General features: G+C 38.2%; 1 protein-coding gene across 3 annotated transcripts in view; it reads left to right on the forward strand.

Moving 5' to 3' along the window:
* Positions 1–18,688, forward strand: part of cntn4 (contactin 4) — a 151,727-nt gene that overhangs the window by 51,888 nt on the left and 81,151 nt on the right. For all 3 annotated transcript variants that reach the window (XM_069166838.1, XM_069166761.1, XM_069166917.1), the window contains exon 4: positions 5,861–6,036. In XM_069166838.1, coding sequence (XP_069022939.1) covers positions 5,861–6,036 — 176 coding nt within the window. The remainder of the gene's footprint in view (positions 1–5,860; positions 6,037–18,688) is intronic.

Here is an 18,688-nt window from a genome sequence, read left to right on the forward strand (position 1 = left end):
AATAAGATCCATAGGAGTGCTTTCTGAATTAGCACCCCTGGTAACTTTTAGGAACAAAAAACACAAGGGTTGGGGAGAGAAATTGGTGTGGGTTAAAATGATCATTTAAAACATGTTGTGCGTTAAAGTTACTACTTCCTTGAAGTTATGCAACCTTCATTGTCACGGCAACAGTATATGCAGTTTTTAACATTAATACTTTCCCAAATCGTAAGTGGAAACGGGAAGTGAACCGTGTTCTCTTGCACACTAGTCCACTGTTGTATGCAACCATCCACCAAAACCAACTCTCCAAACAAGGAGGACTCATAGACATCATCTGAATTGCGTCAATTCTATAGGACACCAGATTGTCGTTGTTTATATACCTGGTAGAGCTCACTTCACTTTAAAACGTAGCTGTGGTTTGTTATAAGCTATTTGAACATAAGACCTACGGGGTCGCTTTTTGTCGGAGTAGAAACTCGTCTAATGAAGATAAACATTCATATGATGACAACTCATTAAAAGGCTAACGTCGGATCTTGCCTCAAATGGTATTTTTCTTACTTTCTGTTAGTATCAAATATTAATTGGGTTATCTGTATTCATGGGTACAGTTTGCACAATAACTGATAGTAGCTAACACTATAATACTGCCAGCTGATTTTGCAAAGTCACTCAAATAAGAACAAATTTAGAACAATGTATTTATCAGGTTTAGCCAGCACCTCAGTCACTGACTCCAATGCAATAATACACTCCCTATAAATCCCTATAAAAGCTAAAAGGAACAGTAGTCACAAAGACAGATGTCTGAACGACATGGTTGTTATGTTTGTAGAAGACACATGCTGTCCTCTGCTAATGCGTTTATGCAGTGTTGAGTACACATGGACATTATCAGTTTAGTTTAATGAGTAATAAGTCTGTGATTCAATTACGTTTTAAAAAAAAAAAAGTAATTAAAATGATATGCTGGTTCTCAAAATGTTCACATTTGAAATGCATCTCGCATCTGTGGTGTCAATTCAGGATTTAAGCTCATAAAATCTGTCATTTTGAAGAGAGATTATTTTTTTTATTATCTTATTATTATTTTATTCATTTGACGTAAGAATGTAAATGGAAACTAGAATAGGTCGAAGGTTTGTCATCAAGGTTCACATTGTGTTTGAGTTTAATCAATGAAATTCTCGATAGTGTAGTAAAAATACAAAGTTATCCAGAATTATGGATTTGCAGCTTCCTCTTGTGTTCACTGACAGTGAATTAGATTCGGTTCTCATGGGCTCAGAAAGTGTTTGGAGCTTCTTCGAATGTGTTCTACGTTACTGCAGTTTGAACAGTCACAGAGCAGAGAAAGTGTCCATGTCCTGAATTATCCTGCTGGGTATTGTAACTGCGTCCTCAGATTCAGGCTGAATGAAACCGCTCCAGGATTTGTCTCCCGATGCAGCAGCAAGAGAGTCTTGGCTCTGTTGTTTCTAGCTTTAGGAAAGACTTACTCATCCTCGCAAATCAAGCCTGAGCTGATCAGGATCATAGGAATGTGTTACATGAATTCTATTTTGTGTTGGATTTTCCCTTCAACCCCCTGCTTCTGGAAACATGTGTAATCTATCTCTGGCCTTAGAATACGTGTTATACTCTGCATGCACCCACCTCAAACATCTTTTCCCTGCTGCAGAGTTCAAAGATCAGCTGTTTTTCAACCCTTTTATTTCCTCCTCGCATGGACCATTAGGTTATTGAAAGGGTGTTGTGTTGTGTTGTGTTGTGTTGCAGCATCTCTGGCAATTAGAAGTTCAAATCAATCATGTTTGCTCACTGAAATTACTGGGGTGAGATTTGGACGGATTGGTACATTTAATACTTGGGACTGAGCCAGTTTAAAGGATGACCTAATCAGCTGTTTCCTCTCAAGGTCGCTGTCAGAGCAGCTGCCGCCTCCCAAAGAGCTAAATCATGCTCAAAGGTCGTTAATTGCATGTCACACAGAGGTAAACTGTGAAAGTTTGAAGCTTTCTATGCGAGAAGAAGAAAAAACAAGATTTAAAAAAAATTAAAAAATAATATTGTTTTATAAATATCCAATTCGAGGGCCTCAAGTGAATGGTCAAATATATTTTGGAAAATGGAAAGTTGGATGGAAATATTTACTCCACTCTCATCTTTCTGTTTAAAATAAGGCCACAAATATGACAGAGCTCAGAACATAACTGGAAATACCAGCAAATCCATAACGGAGTATACTTTACCAAACAGCTGAATCTTTATTAGTTTTCCGACAGGTTAGACACATAAAAATGCTGCATCTCTAATGCACAAACTACAAAAGAAGTACACAACAAAACGTAAGAGCTACATATATTTACTTTTAAGTCCCCTTCTCCTTACTTTTACATATTACCAAGCTAACGTCCAGCTTTATAAATGGAAGTGTATACATCCTTACATAGCGTTGAGAACTTACTTGAGAACTGTGTTAGAAATGCTTAGCTGTAAAGGTCCAATATTTTACATTTTTACAGTGTTTTATTTGCATTATTTGTCTTGATATCCAAAAGAAAGTCAGTACCAAAAACCATCTCAATACACTGCAGTTGTACATCTTAAGTTTATCTTCCGAGGCTCTACCAAGAATAGACATATACATATATATATATATATATATATATATACGTTGTACACACACACACACACACACACATATATTTATGTGTGCATGCCAGTGGCCTGAACATCAACCAGCGTCTTTAGCAACCAACAAAAACATGTGGTGAGGCTTGGGAAAAGATGACGGTTTAGGTTAAAATAAGTCATTTTATGAAAGTATTTAGAAGAAATCCACATTGCTTTCTGACAACCTCAACCCCTGGACTCCTGGGAGAAAGTCCTGGATTTGATCTATTCTACCATCACGTCATCATGGGATCTCTGTCACATGACATCCTTCATTGAACCTGGTCATACATACATGTACTTTTAACAGCGACAGGCGATGCAAAAAGTGACTGGCACGGTATATTGTAGTGGACGGATGGGTGTATTACATGTTTTAGCGTAATACTGTGCTTAAATAGCTTTGCGATGCTCATCAGCCCTGTCCCTCAGTCATCTTTTAGCTTGACCTATGTACAAACAGCCACAGGGGAATCAAATCCATAAACAACATGGTTTGTAAATACAGTTCACAAGTCCCAGAATTGAAGGAGCTGTCCTGTTGAGAGCAGCCTCAGAACACCAGTTGATTTACCAGTTCGGAAGCTGATTTGAATCTTTATCGTTCCATCACTCATGCATGACGAGCGCATACTTTTTTTCCCCTCCTCTTCTTCCTTTCGACTGAGTTTTTTTTATAATGCACTTCTACATATTAAATGTCTCTTATTTGGATTTAGAATCAAATTGAAAAACAATAATTATCTGAGGTGTTGCGTTCAAGTAGTGTTTTTTTTTTTTTTTTTAAATACTCTTAAGCACCAGGCTTAAGAAAAGGAACAGATCGCGTAACATTCACAGCCTCATAAGCCAGATGGTGTGGTATTATGCCATTGTGTACACGGCCTGTTGTTACATGATTGGATAAAGCATGTGCCTAACAAATGGAGCTGCTGTTATGGCCTGCTTGCTATCATAAATCATTGTAAATAGAATTATTAAATAATCTAGTTTAATTGACTTTGGTGGAATCTGTTGCTCTACCTCAAACGGTGGGTATGCAGCAACACTATCTTGCGATTCAAAGTTCTCAAAATGCTTAATTCTGATTACTGCACTCAATTTATCTGGTGTTCAGTGTGCTCAAATTTCACGTATGTTAAATATCTGTCACTTGGCCGCTTTAAGTTGTTATCTAATTGGCTTAAAGTGACAAGGGTTGTCATAGGCCATATAATTCGTCACAAAAGAAAAATGGCAGCTTTGGGTGAGCAATTATCTTTAACTACCAGCACATTTAACCACCACACACATCCACAATATGGTACATTTAGAGATTCACAAACTATCTGCCTCCAACTGGGTAAATTCTTCCTTTTTAGCATGGGACATGATTGCTCACTCAGATACATCAAAACATTTTCCAGGGTTCAATTAGCTATCCAGTCTAATGTGTGTCAAAAGACCCAGAGAAAGCACTGAATTGATGACTGGCAAAACAAAATCTTTTGCAACATTTGGTTTTCAAGCTGTCACCGATTAAACCATTTCACCGTGCATACAATGCCGACTCTCCGAGCAATTACGGCTGTGAAAAGGCTGCTTTCATATTTGATGGGAGGCCTTTTCAGAAACATAGGAAGCCACTATCTGAGTGCGGTGCTGAGGTTTTTTGAGCTGCACTTCCTCCTCCCCCCTCTGTCCACTTTTCGCTGGTGTTCAAGTCGAAGGTGCGACTCGGCTGAGATATTTATGTTGATTTTTGTTTCTTCCACTTGTGCTGCAAATTAATCACTGCTATACTCCTGTGAGAATTCAGCCACCCCGCCCTCCCCCACCTCGGGCTCTTCGCTATTGTGTGTAGTAATAAGGCTCTGGAGAGTGTGCACTTACTTACGACTGAACTGAAGAAGGGCCATGAAAGACCATTGTACTACAAATTTTGTCTATTAAAAGAAAAAAAAAACCCTGGAGGGGTGCTTTGAGAGTGCAACACTACCCCGGCCCACAGATATGCTACTATTTGTGAAACATATCAGTGAGGGTAGGTTGGTAAGCAAAACAGTCTGACATTGTTTTTTATGTAATCAGCTCCTACTTGTATGACAATCCTGCACCTACACTGCAGGAGTCAGTGCCCATAGGACTAAACATAGTAAATGTTCCGCAACATAATAAACAAACGAGTCTATTCTATGTTGGCATATTATACTATAGAAGATGTAATATTATAAACATATACCATAACAATAATGAAACAGCGCTGTCAGCGTTTTCTCTGAAAGGTTATTTTTCCTCAAAGGCACCAAATTGGCATTACAAGGAGAGTTAAGATAGCAGTGCACCAAACAGCTTTGCACAACTTATGTCTACAGTACAAAAAGGCTTTCGCAAAGCCCCTTTCTTCACATCAAAGCTGCTTTATTTTCTAAATGAAACAATAGGGTTTTTTTCCCCACCTGAACCTCAAATCATCCAGACAAAAGAAAAAAAAAAAAAAAAATCAAAGGAGAAGGATATTTTTAACTTCCTAAAATAAATAATCAGCCACAGAATTACCCTGGGCTCTAATCAAATCTAGATTGTCCATTTTACAATACAATATAAAATGCTATTTTCATGCTTGTTTATCTGTGCAAAGGCTTTTATTGCTTCAATGGTCATACATCATTGATAACAACAACAGCGTGTGAGTTCTTTTTTTTTTCTAAAGTAAATTATGGCTGGAAATGACTGATTTTCCTCCCACCTGTGTTTCTTTTTTATAAGGTACATCTGTGTGGAGAGATTGGAGAGTGTGTTGCCATTTTAAGTGAATTATACCCTCTGTTGATCACCCCCTAACACCAATGATAATCATGTGGACGGGTGTAGAATGCACAAGTGTGGAGGCGAGCTTGCAGGCATTTGTTTTAATTGTCGCACTATAATGATTAAACAGGATTTTTATGCAGTTTGACTGGGGTCTGGCAAGATGGATGGCCTGCAATGCTATCTATTTTCAGAGAGTCAAGTCCTTGGCACCACAGTGGTTCATTGCTGCTTAGATTAACACTAAACTGGAGGGCATGGTTTCTGGGCCCTCTCCTCCAGAAAAACAATTAAGTGTACAAATCACGTTCTCCTTGTAGTCTGGATTACTTCCATTGCCTCAGTCTACACAGAATAGTGCTTAATTTGTCAATTTACATGTTCATTTTTCTCCTTTTTTGTTTAGGTGGAAACTGAATAGCACGGAAATCAGTCCCAAATCTGGATCTCACTACAGCCTTTCTGGAGGCAACCTCAGAATCAGCCATCTGAACAAAGACCAAGATGCTGGAACGTATCAGTGCCTCGCCTCCAACTCTTTCGGGACCATCGTTAGCCGAGAGGCCAGTCTAACCTTTGCATGTGAGTGTTTTTTTCTGTCTTTCTCTGAGCAAACTAAGCTTCATCTGGAAAAAAAAAAAGAAAGAAAAAAAAAGACAGCAGTTGCAACTGAGGATAACATTGTGAGTTGTGCTTGATGACATGATCAACAGGGGGAAACATCTCTCTGGGGATCTATTAGCTCCCTGTGTGTGCTGACTGGAGATTACACTAGTAATAGCTGCAGATCAAACATCAGCCTGCAAAAAACAATGTAGGGTAACCAGATTCCAACAAACCAATGTGGGGCAAAGAGTAGGTTTTTGTGGGACAATGTGAGAGATAGTCTAAAATGTGTATGTCTATCCAACTTAGAACATGGTTTAGACACACAATATACTATGCAGGTTAATGGTTAGGCCTTTAACATGCTACAAAAATATATTTAATTTGATTTCGGTCTGACATAGTTTTAGGTTACCACCACAATCTGCTGACCTGTATGACTCAAAGTGCTGCAAAGTGTGGTAAACACTAGTTATTTTCAACTGTTGTTTCTTTATCTGTCTGGCAATCATCTTTGGGTTTCAGAGGGAATGTCTTTGTTGTATTTTCCAATCAGATTTTAGAAAAGCATCTGTCCTGCAGTGCTGTTTTTTTGAAAACTTGAGCCATTCAAAATGAAGGACATTGTCTACATTTTAGGGGTACGTGACAAGGGACAAAAATGCAACGTGATGCTGTGTTTTATTAAATAACAAATGTATACATTCAACTGAATCTCCAACTCCCCTTGGCTTTATGGAGCTGTATAGTCTGTATATTGAGCTTGAATTCATTGGTGGAGCCCAAACCAGAGCTAAAAGAAGACTGAATATTGGACTTGCATTTACCATTTGGCCAGAAACACCACAACAAAGTAACACTGCAGTAAGAGTAAAGACGTCATTGTTTGTTAATGATCACCATATAAAATTCAGTTCAATTTATGTATTGATTATAAAGTGCATTGCAACTTAATAATAAGGTAGTGATACCTCACCTATTATTAGGTTTAATAAGAGCAAAATGTACTTAAGTGTTTATAGTAAAAATAGTCAGCACATTATCACGACTAAGCGTTTAATACACCCATAAATCCACTGGGGATACGGTGAACCTTACTTCCCATGCCAATGCGAGGCAAAACATGACACTGACACAATATCCTGAAGTGGACTGATGGATGTACTTGATGATTTAGCATGATATTAGGTTGAAATATTTATTAGGTAGAATAGTAACTTTAAGAGTGTTAGATTATATTAGCTAGTAGTTGTCACTGTTCCAAATAGAGACAGTTTTTATATACTGTTTGGTAATTTGAATTACAAATTCATTGTTTTTTGAGCTGTAAAATCTGTAAACTGTAAAAAGTTAAATAGAGTAACGGAGTAGAGGAATAAAATGGTATAATAGAAAGCTTAGGTAAAGTTGCATTTTCCTGCACATTCTGTGCATATGTATTTGAATTATGTATCAACTAACACATTTGGCACAGGTTTCTTGGTGATATTTATTTGCAAGGTATTCATTCGATAAGTGGTGCTTACCACCACCCCACCCAGCCACCCACCCACCCCTGAAAAAAATAAGAAATAAAAATGTCACAAAAAAAAAAGTCAGTACCGGCCGTGTTGCAGATTCATGCTTTGTTAATGAGTCATTTATATGGATTTCTGACCAGAAAAAATATAGATTGTTTGACAGATTTTGATGAGTCTAGCTGACAGCCTCTGGACTTCATATTCCTAAAGCTGCAGAGAGTCAATAAGTGCATACTGTATGTGCTAGTTATTGGACAGGCGTAAATGATGACATTAACAGCAAGTGAGTGATCGCGTCCTCAGATTAGCTTTTTAGGTTTAGCGTTTGGGGACAAGGCCACCAATATGTCTCAGGCCATTTGTCTGGTCTCCTGGACCAGTAGGAAGTCAATCCACGATTTGATTCTGCTGGTGGATTTCCACTATGATAGGATGACAGTTCCATCAATTGTTGGGCTCTGACCTTACCAGCCTTCAGTTGTTGTCATAAAGGCATGTCGTGCATGTGTGACCAAGTGTCATCTATCTTCTTTATTACTCGTGGTATAGCTTAATTAACTCCACAGCATGATTGAATGGTGAAGGTTCAAGCGAATAATTTAAAGGGCAACTGGTATTACTGGAGAGTGTCATGTAATTCTTTATATAATATATATATATATATATATATATATATATATATATATATATATATATACATTTTATAGAGAGAGAGAGTGAGAAAGAGAGAGAGCGAGAGAGAGAGAGAGAGAGAGAGAGAGAGAGAGAGAGAGAGAGAGAGACATCCTGCTGCTGCGACCCAGACTTCCAGTCAAACATACACCAGGCGCACTTTAGGTGTAAGAGGTGGTGTTTCAGCATCAGTTCTTTTTCTCTCTGGAAAAGATCATGACCTTTTGCTGGTAATTAGTTTTACACATACTTTGACTGTGATTTTGACACAAAATTGAGTTTGAACCTGCTCACACCTCTAATCAACCCCGTGGTAATTACAGCTGTCAGAGCCAACATGGTAATAATCATTTGTAACCATAAAAAGGCGCATCTGTTACACCTGAAAGGTCAAAAGTTAAGAGCTTTAAAGATGGTCAGATCTTTAATTTAATCCTACACCGTCATGAGAGAATGTACTTCCTGTAATTGATTTTTTTTTTTTTTTTCTTGGGGTGGGGCATGATGCAGGGAGTGAGCATCTGAGAGCGCATATCACTGAGAAGGAGCGTGTCTTGTTAGTCTTTTGTGTCACAGACCTCCAATGTTGTCCAGAAACTGCAACGTATTAAAAATACATCATCAAGCCACACTATTGCGCTGCCTTATACACCATCCTGTTGCAGATAATACTCATTAGTGTATGGAATGTGTATCGATTCACAGCTGAAAATATTCCACAACGAATGCCCTTTTTACTATCGTTTGAGTAAGATTTACGTTTACATGCACATTGGTTTTCCGGTTTGTGCCTTGTTTTGCTCTTGATCAAGGTGTTTACATGGAACATAAGAAACCTGGTTATGCATATCCTAGTATGCAATATTATAATAATATGACAATATAGTATTTTGCTGTGATATTAGATTAAAACCCATTTTTTAACCAGTCCTACAGTGATTTGTTGCAGGAATGGGGAGTCATTCCTTAATAATACAGGTAGGTAGTGTGTGATCTTTGTGATACATACATCATTCTGCTGTCACCTTCGATAAACAGCCACCTGACCACATGGCAAATGTTTATCTGAGCTTGCAGAGACAAGCAAGATCTGAACAGATTTGTAGTCTGGCCCAGGATTGAATTTGATGCCTCAAACTGTACTGCCGCCACAGATGACTGTTCTTTTGGACTGAGAGATTCTAATCGAGCACTCTTTCAGTTTCAGTCAGTCCTGCACATCGTAAAACGTAAAGCTTTGATTAGAGGCTGCCACACATGTAATTTTTAACCACACAATATGTTTTGAAAAAGTCAAAAACCTGCCCTACAATCAAGTAAAAGCACAACATTTTTGTTTTAAAGGTTTTTTTTTTTAATGTTGTGGCACAGTGACGGTGGAGGAGCTGCTTCTTATATCTGCAGTGACTCTGCCAGCTATTATTTTCCTCCATGCACCAGAATGAGTCAATCTCAGCTATCTTAAAGATGGACCCCTTGAATCTAATGTTCCTCACTTCATGATTGGCAGGCGGTATCAGAAATCAGACCAAATCACTGCAGCACTGACCAGGAAGACACTTCTTACTGTTACAATTTTGGTTTTAGGGGTCAGGAATTCACATGGTGCTATGCCACAGTATGTGGGCAGGATTTTCGGCAGATTTATATAACTGATGGAGGAATATATATTTTTTTATATATATATACATTTATTATTATGAATAGTGACTTTTAAATATGTGCGATATTTCTCATCACATGTATTTGGCTCTCCACCCCGCAATCAAATTAAATATATAAGAATACTATACTCAAAGTGTAAAATTTGGCTACAATAGACTCCCATTCAAAAAACAACTTCTCTCATGCAATGCAAAGTCAATACACTTTTCACACATTATGGTGTCAGTAGCTAAATTTACTCCTTCTGATCACTGTTCTTGTGGTCTTCTGAAAACATTTGCATGATTAATTAGATATTAGACCTCAAAGGGAGGTAGGTTTGGGGGCATGCCTGGTTTGATTGACATGTCTGGGGTGCATTCATAAAGGTGGGCGGGCATACAGTATTTAGTTTCTCAGTCAGATCCACCCCTCACTCCTGAAATGTACTATACACACAACACAGGCAAAGCATTTAACTGAAGTCTACTTTTGTATGTTTTCTATAGCTTTTACTACTCACTCTTTTTCAGAGAAGCAGAATAGAAAAATGTTAACAGTTAGCCTAGTATGATCAAGAGCAATGTTTTTTGAGGAAGTGTGCTTAGGCAGCTGAATGCCTAAATCTGAAACTAGCAGCACCCAACAACATTGGAGCAGCAGCCCTGTTGTGTGTCTGAGAACAGTTCTACCTTCCAGTGTTGGTGCCAGTCGGCACTCGAGAAAACCATTTGCTCAGTCTGCTTCCTCAGTTTGGACAATGAAACAAACCTCATTACATTTATTATATGTGTTTTCCCTGCTGTCCTTTGCTGTAGCTTTCAGTGGAAGAGACCAAACAAATCTCTTGCCAACATAGACATTTTTTTATATAATACAAATAAATGAAATGAGCAACATTACTGACATAAAAGTGAACTAATATTATACTCACCAATTGAGTTGCAAATATTTACAAGCTGATAAACTTTGTAAATAATCATTTAATCAATCAAGGGATGTATGTGTTGAGGCTACATGTGATATTCGAGATGTTGATGGAATCTTACATTAAAGGAAAGCACCCAGTTTTTGGTACATGCAGGGGATAACTGATCTGAAATGTTTGGAGAACTTTTCACTTGTTAAAATACATTTTAGCATGTACTCAAGACATGATTATGTTAAGCTGCCAGTGCACAGGCAGGTGATAGCAAACCCAATAAGCCATGATTTTCTCAAAAACAATCCAATGAATTATCTGCCATATTTCATTGTTTTGACTCAGCGTGAAGGTCAAATGATATTTAATTTGGAATTTGATGTTAAAATTGATTATGAAATCCTAATAGTGAGTCATTGTGAGCACGAACCTCTTGTTTTCAGGAAAGCATGTTGTTCAGTGAGCATGCTCTGCCTTCTAATTCAGTCATTTACCTCTGTGTCTGAGGGATTTCTGCCTTCTTTTTAATTAAATAGGCATCGGTGGTGTCTTAATCTTGTTCCAGGTGAGTAATCTTTCTAAAATGGATTATTAGGGGTTTTGAAATTGGAGTGTATTTTTACTTCAGACCTGTCCTAACTTAAATCACACTTTTTTTTTTTTAATACATTATTCACCATGAATTCATATTTGCTAAACAGTGCTCTCCATCCTCAAAAATATTTTTTTGTTTGTATTTAGTTGAACAATAACAAAATACAATGAAACTCTTGTGCAAAATGATATTCCTCAGTTAACATTTGTTAGTCTACAGGCTCAGCGACACCTTCAAGGTTATTCTTTGAAATTGGCGGAACTCCAAATACTTCAGCCTTGCTCTCCGTGTCACAAACTTTTGATGGATGGTGGTACTCCTAGCAAAGCTTGTGGCTGTCTACCTCCCGAGGCAAGGAAAACTGATGGGCAGTGGGCGCTCCCACTCAATACTCACTGCCCTTGATTAGTATGTATATCGATTCTATATCCGTGATTATGTAAAAGATGTACACCCATAATTCATACTGATGAACAGGCTGTATATTCAATATTGGAATCATAGTGTGGGCCTCATATGGGTGGCACTGAGAGGGCTGTGCTTTGAATGCAATGACGAGCTCATTCTGTGTTGACGTTTCCACATGCAGAGATGTTAAAAAGCTCCAGCTTGGGAGTGTATCTTCACTTTCTTAGTGTCTCATCAGTGTCAGACTAGCTCATGCAGTATATTGCTGAGCATATAGGGGTGACAATTCCTGATGTCGCCAGAGTAGACTTTAAAGCCTTAAGGGGAAACATGAATACCTCATTTAAATGCAAATAATTCCTTTGGACTCCTCTCAGCTGTTGTGATAATGTGGAGAGAGCATATTGACTTAGTTAATGAGGTGTAAATAGCTAATGGGTGCACTCTGGCTTTTACTTTTTATCTGCTGTATACTAGCAAGATATCACTCTTGAAACCTGCCAAAAAGTGACCAAACATGTTCAGGATTTACTCTTCACTTATTTAACAGTCCAGCCCCAGAAATAGTATTAACCCTCGTGTTGTCCTCGTGTTGTCAAAATGACCCGCAGCTGTGTTCAACCAAGTTCTATTTTATTTCTATATTTTCATATTTTTTTGGGATCATTGGTCATCATTCTTTAAATAAACCCTCACAGCCTCCTTGTCACCAATGATCCCAAAAAATATGAAAATAAAATAGAACTTGGTTGAACACAGCTGCGGGTCATTTTGATCCAAGGACAACACGAGGGTTAAGGTATTGGCCCTGCTTATTTAAACTACTAACATTCTTGTAGCAAATGAAAGAATACTCACAATCTGCTTGGCCTCGCTTATCTGCTTTACATCACTTTCTAAATTGAAAATTGTTGCTAAAGAAAGAGTCCACCAATTTACACATCCAAATTAGTTTATCAGTCATTATCAGTAGCACTTAGACTGTGGAAATATATGTCTAAAATATTCCGTTTCAATACAAGCTTTGCCAACTCTGAGAAAATAACTCTGATGACAACATCAGGGTTATGTGGGCAACAAGCCTGCATCACAAAATGAAGGAGGGCCTAATTTGGCAATCATATCAGCCTCAGTTTCAGTTTGTGAGTTGAGTATTTTTGATATTTTATTTATGACAATATCTCCAAACTAGTGAAAAGAACTGCAAAGGTGTCAATAGCTGGCGGCTACAGTGAAATACAAATAAATATTAATATTCTGCTATTAGCAACCAATTACAAGTTTAGTGAATGGAAAATGAAAGGAGCTATACACTGTTGGTATCTGGTTTCACTTGTTAATGAGTAGCTGCAACCACATAACTGAAGTACTTCATTTAGACTATTTAAATTATACAAATAACTTGGTTATAAGAACGTGGAGTTTACACATCATTGTTGTCCATTCTTCATGAATGTGTCCAAGGTTTATTTAAGTGCACAATAAATCGACAAAAATCATCTTCCTCCTGCATCTTAATTTCTGTTTAATGTGTACTTTGATCTCACATCAACAAGTGGCCAGTCCAAGTGTTGAGCAAGAAGATCCTTCCAACATGATTTTTTTTTCACCCAACACATCCTTACGGAGTAGCAGGTTGTAATGTATCTAACGGTCATGGTTGGATAGGCGTATTGGAATATAATAAGTTGTGCTGGCATTTGGGAAGCTCATATGTCTAGGATGTGATCATCAGCCTAATCTGGATCATTGTTTGTAATGCCAGCCCAGGTTTGCAATAATTGATGCTAATGGATCTAGATGGGGCATCACATTTACTCATTCTTAGGCTATTAATCTTTGTTAGCCACTTCCTCTTTGAAGATTACACTGAGGCCTTTGTGTAGAAAACATTAGCACCATTCTGTGATTTTTTTTAAATCAAATTTTGAAAGGACTTGCGTTTGCTGCTGTTCTTTTATGTGACAAATTTAATGGATATGTTATTTTAGATGTTCCTTGCAGGCAGACTCTGCTTTCATGCTTTCTTTTGAACATTTACACAGCTGTATACGCTTAGAAAAAGCATGCCTTTGGTCAAGACCACTGCCCCACAAACAGCACAACCAGCCCCCCTGCATCGGCTGTACTGTGTTGTAAAGTATGGTTTTCGATGTTCTCCCAAAGCCAACAACAATGCTTCTTTTGCTCTTTTTTGGCAACAGAGAGTGGATGGTTAGAGGTGGAGGTTGGGTAAAGGGGAAGGCGGGGCTGCTGGATTTTGCCACTATTGCAACAGGCTTTCAGCCCGGCCAGGCCACGTCTGTCACTGTGGGCAGGGACAATCAGTGGCTTTAGTGAAGTAGACATCACCACTTCATAAATCTCAGCAGCTTTGATCTCCACCAAAAATAATGCCAAAAAGACTTTTTTTGGGGGGGAATAAATTCAGTACCTCAGATGTCTATTGCTTTTATTGACTTTGTTCTATAGGCCTGTATTTTGGGAAGGCTTGGGTGCTTTTATCTAACCTTCTATCGTGCCTTTAGATGAAAGTAAGTGGTGGGGTTATTCAAAGAAAAGGCTTCTGTTGCCATTTTTGAGTGGCCAAGACCCCTCCACCCCCCCTTCCAAAGAAACCTTGTATTTTTTTCATTAATTCAAGCCATGTTTGATTAAGAAAGGACTGTCTTCGTGTTTGTATCTGTACTGTGCCTCCAGGAGTAAAAAAGGGACAAATGCACAGCCTAAATAATTCATTTAACTAAGGGGGCAGAGGTGATAAAAAGTAGAGCAGATATTTCAGCTACAAGCTTTCATCAGTGATCTCTGATGAGCAACAACAGCCAGAGATAAAGCCTGCTGACAACAGGGAAGTCAATTAGCCTTTCTACAACATTAATCACCTTTGAGTGACAGTTAAGAGATAACCAGGCAGCCAGCGTTCCTTCAAAAGCTACAGAAAAGAAGCAATAAAAATAAATCACCTAATTTAAGCATCGAGGCCAGATTGAAATTCTACATACATCATAAACCTCCAAGAAAGCATCTTCTGTTCAGATCTTCAGACATTTTCTCTCTGTGTTTCCATTTTAAGCACTTGGTCACCTACCTGCCAGTGTTCGGTGACAGCTTTTCACAGCCCCGGATATATAATTTGGAAGTGACAGTGATTTGTGTAAAAATGACTGTAGAAAGGGAGTTTGTCATCCCATCAATTGACCCACTGCATTCACATGCTTAATTATTCTGGTGTGGGGACGACAGGTTGTCTTTTCAGTAAGGACCAGGGACAAACAAGTTCATAAATCAAATGAGTGGATTTAAGGACACACAAGGGCGAAAGATTCAGTCAGACAATAGAGGTTAAATTATTTACAATCCTTTGACTTTAAGGTAATGCACAGCCTTCAGCACATTAAAATACTGTAAAGTGCTTATGGTTAATATTGCTAATCTGGGAAATTAAACTGTGTCTGCACTGGCTCCTGTTTATGTCCAAATACGCACACACAGTTTGATCCCACAATTTAATCCGCCACTTCCTTTCCCACTTTGACGGCATGTAAATAATCACACTTTTCACAATCCTCCTATGATTTGAATGACTAAATATTGCACAAATAATGAAGGCCTTATTGCAGCAGATACGTGTAGCTCTTTGTAGCATTGATGGTTTACAGCAGGCCTAGTCAGCTCATGACTAGGATACAGCCTTTTTGAATTTGTCTATGGTCTGCAAGATGCTGAAGAGGCTGTACCATCGACATATAAGAATGTAAGTAGGATCGCACATATTCAGTCATAGGTGATCTATATGGGTATACTCAGGTAATCTCAGCGACAGGATTGCACATTGACAGGGAGAGTCAGGGAAATCCTGTGGTTGTGTGTGTGTGTTAGCAACTGCATGAGATAATTTTGACTGGAATAGGATTACAACGTTTACAAGGTTAAGAAGTTGGGATGCTGTGTAAAATGTAAATAACAACAGAATACAATGATTTAAAAATCCCATGAAACCTGTATTTAATTGCAAATAACAAAGACATCATGTCAAATGTTGAAACATCTGGTCAAACATCTCACAACTAATTAGGTTAATTGGCAACAGATCAGTAACATTATTGGGTATAAAAATAACATTTCAGAGAGGCAGCATCTCTCAGCAGTGAAGCTGATGAGAGGTTCATCACTCTGTGAAAGACTGCATGGGAAAATAGTGCAAAACTTGAAGAATAATGTTCATCAACATACAATTGCAAAGAATTTGGGGATTTCATCATCTACGGTACATAATATAATTAAAAGATTCAGAGAATCCAGAGAAATCTATGTACACGAGGGATAAGGAAGAAAACCATTATTGGATGGCTGTGATCTTGGGGCCCTCGGGTGACACTTCATTAAAAACAAACACAATTTTGTAGTGGAAATCATTGTCTGAGCTAAGGAAAACTTCTAAAAAAAACATTGTCTGTGAACACAGTTCATCACTGCATTCACAAATGCAGGTTAAAACTCTACTCTGCAAAGAACAAACCAAATATAAAAAATGATCCAGAAACGCCACCGCTTTCTCTGGGCCTGAGGGAATTTAAGATGGACTGAGGCGAAGTGGAAAGCTGTCCTCTGGTCTGACAAATCAAAATTTTAGATTATTTTTGGAAATCATGGATGCCGCATCCTCCAGGTTAAAGAGCTTAGGGGGGCTAAGAGGGGCTTATGGAGTCATTGTACGGGGGAGCACATGACTGGGGTGAAAACTGTGGAGTGAAGTTGTAAAGTTTAATAAATCTGCTTCATGCAGAAACAAGAAACCAACAAGAGTGGTTTTTAGACTTCCAGTGCTGCCAAGATTCAGGATTCAGACAGCAACATGAAATACAAAATACAGTGGAGAGATTTCTGACAGGTAAGAAAGGAAAAAACAGACGGTGCATATCAAGCAAACACATCAGTCAAAACTGAAGCCAAGAAAAGACGAAGAAGTCTGTTTTACTGTCAAGTTTGATGTCAATATAACAGAAAAGATTTATATATTTTCTGTCTAAAAACCTACATATTATAAGGTTAGCTCAGTAAAATCAATTTTACCCGTGATTGTTAATTGTTGAAAGAATTTACATAGGCTTTCAGAAGGAAAGGAGGGGCATGTCGGACAAATTCAGCAGCGTTTCTCTCATTCCTGTGAGCTCATCACTCAAAGTTTGGAGTCGTTCACAGACATGCACCTATGCTCCTCCACCAAACACCAACAGTCCTTGATAAAATAAAACCCACTGCAGCACAGTGACTCAGTTTCTGCTGCAGCCGGTGGGCAACTGGAATGCAAACACTACCAGTTAGGATCAGCTCCTCGGGGCTCTCTCCACCAACACAGCTAGTTGTGCTGTTGCCACCCCGCCAGAGCAAGAGGCAACATGAACCTCAGCTCCACGTTGTTTCACTTCCTCAGCAGTACACTCGTACAAGTGTGTTTTGACAACTTACTTTTAAAATGCGAAGTAATCCATAGTGTCCTCTGTGTGTGTATACACCGGGAAGGAATTTGAGCTGTCCGAGGTGCTTTTCTCAGCTCCTGTACCTGACTGAGCTGAGGTGCAAACACCCTCGAGGTACAGAGGAGGAAAGAAAAGAAAAGCCTTGCTGTATTTTGTTGGTCTTCAGTAACATCACAATACATATCTGCTAACAAACATAACAAACAAAATTGGAAGGTAGGCTTCTCTGGATGTTATAGATGCTGCACCTGTATTGTCAAAAACTAGTAGTAGACCTTAAAATGCAGCACTCTGTTGAAACATTATGAATGACTTAATTCCAGGTAATTAGTGCATTATGCGTTGTTGTTTTTTCTAGTTTAAGAGTTTTTGCATAGTCTTTACATGAAATAGACACATCCAATTGACCCCGAAGGGCCAAATCTGGCATTAATCTTTAGAAAAACATTAGGAATGGCTCTCCTAATAGGGCTTAAGAGTCTCAAATAGCTATTAGTTAAACTGCGCTCCTGGGTTAAGAAGAGATTTATGTTTAAAGAAATAATTAAAGGCTGCTTCTTAATTGACTTGCCCTGAAGCCAATATGACACATATTAACTGACCTTATAGTCCTCTTCATAAATCAGTGAGCCCAATAATTTTACATTTAGATCACTTGGAGCTGAACTAATCAGTAATCTCGTTTGAAAGTGGAATGGTTGCAGTTTTGCGACAAGCAGGTCTGCGAAGAGAGTGATCGTGTCTGCACTGCTGCTCGCACTGATGTGACAATACGCTGCGTATTATAGAGCAAGGTTAATTAAGGTTAATGATTCCACTTTGGAGACTATGTATGGATAAAGTTGCAACACTATATCAGCTGTCTTATTCTATTAATTTACGGTCTATCTTTAGCGCATTTCTACAATAAACTGATCATGTTTATGGCTGACCTTTGACTTCAAAACAGCTATGCTAAATGTACGAACTAAATACAAGTAAAAAAAAAAAAGTACAAGTAAACTAATAATACATGATAATAATACATTTAAAAAAGTCAGATAATTAAAAATTTAATTTAATTATGTTGCCATTTAAATTAAATTTGTAGTAACTGAATTATGTTTTCTCTTAATTTAAAATATTTGTACATTATTATATTAAACTGCTTAACAGCTGGCAGGTTTAAGTAGTTCCCATGGGAACATACGTATCCCTCCACTACTTCAGTTATCAGTGCAGACATGAAGCCTCCATGTGATGTATGAATTACATTTACCAAGCTCTATCCACCATTAGTGCAGCCAATTGTCGGAAGTGGTTATGACCTGCTATTGTTTCCATCAATTGTCGAGAGAAAATTAGATTGGTTTAACAGTACTTTTGGTGTCACAACCACACCAGG

The sequence above is a fragment of the Embiotoca jacksoni genome, unplaced genomic scaffold (assembly GCF_022577435.1).
Source record: "Embiotoca jacksoni isolate LCO1_2020_lvr unplaced genomic scaffold, fEmbJac1.0.p SCAF_1, whole genome shotgun sequence".
Lineage (NCBI taxonomy): Eukaryota > Metazoa > Chordata > Actinopteri > Embiotocidae > Embiotoca > Embiotoca jacksoni.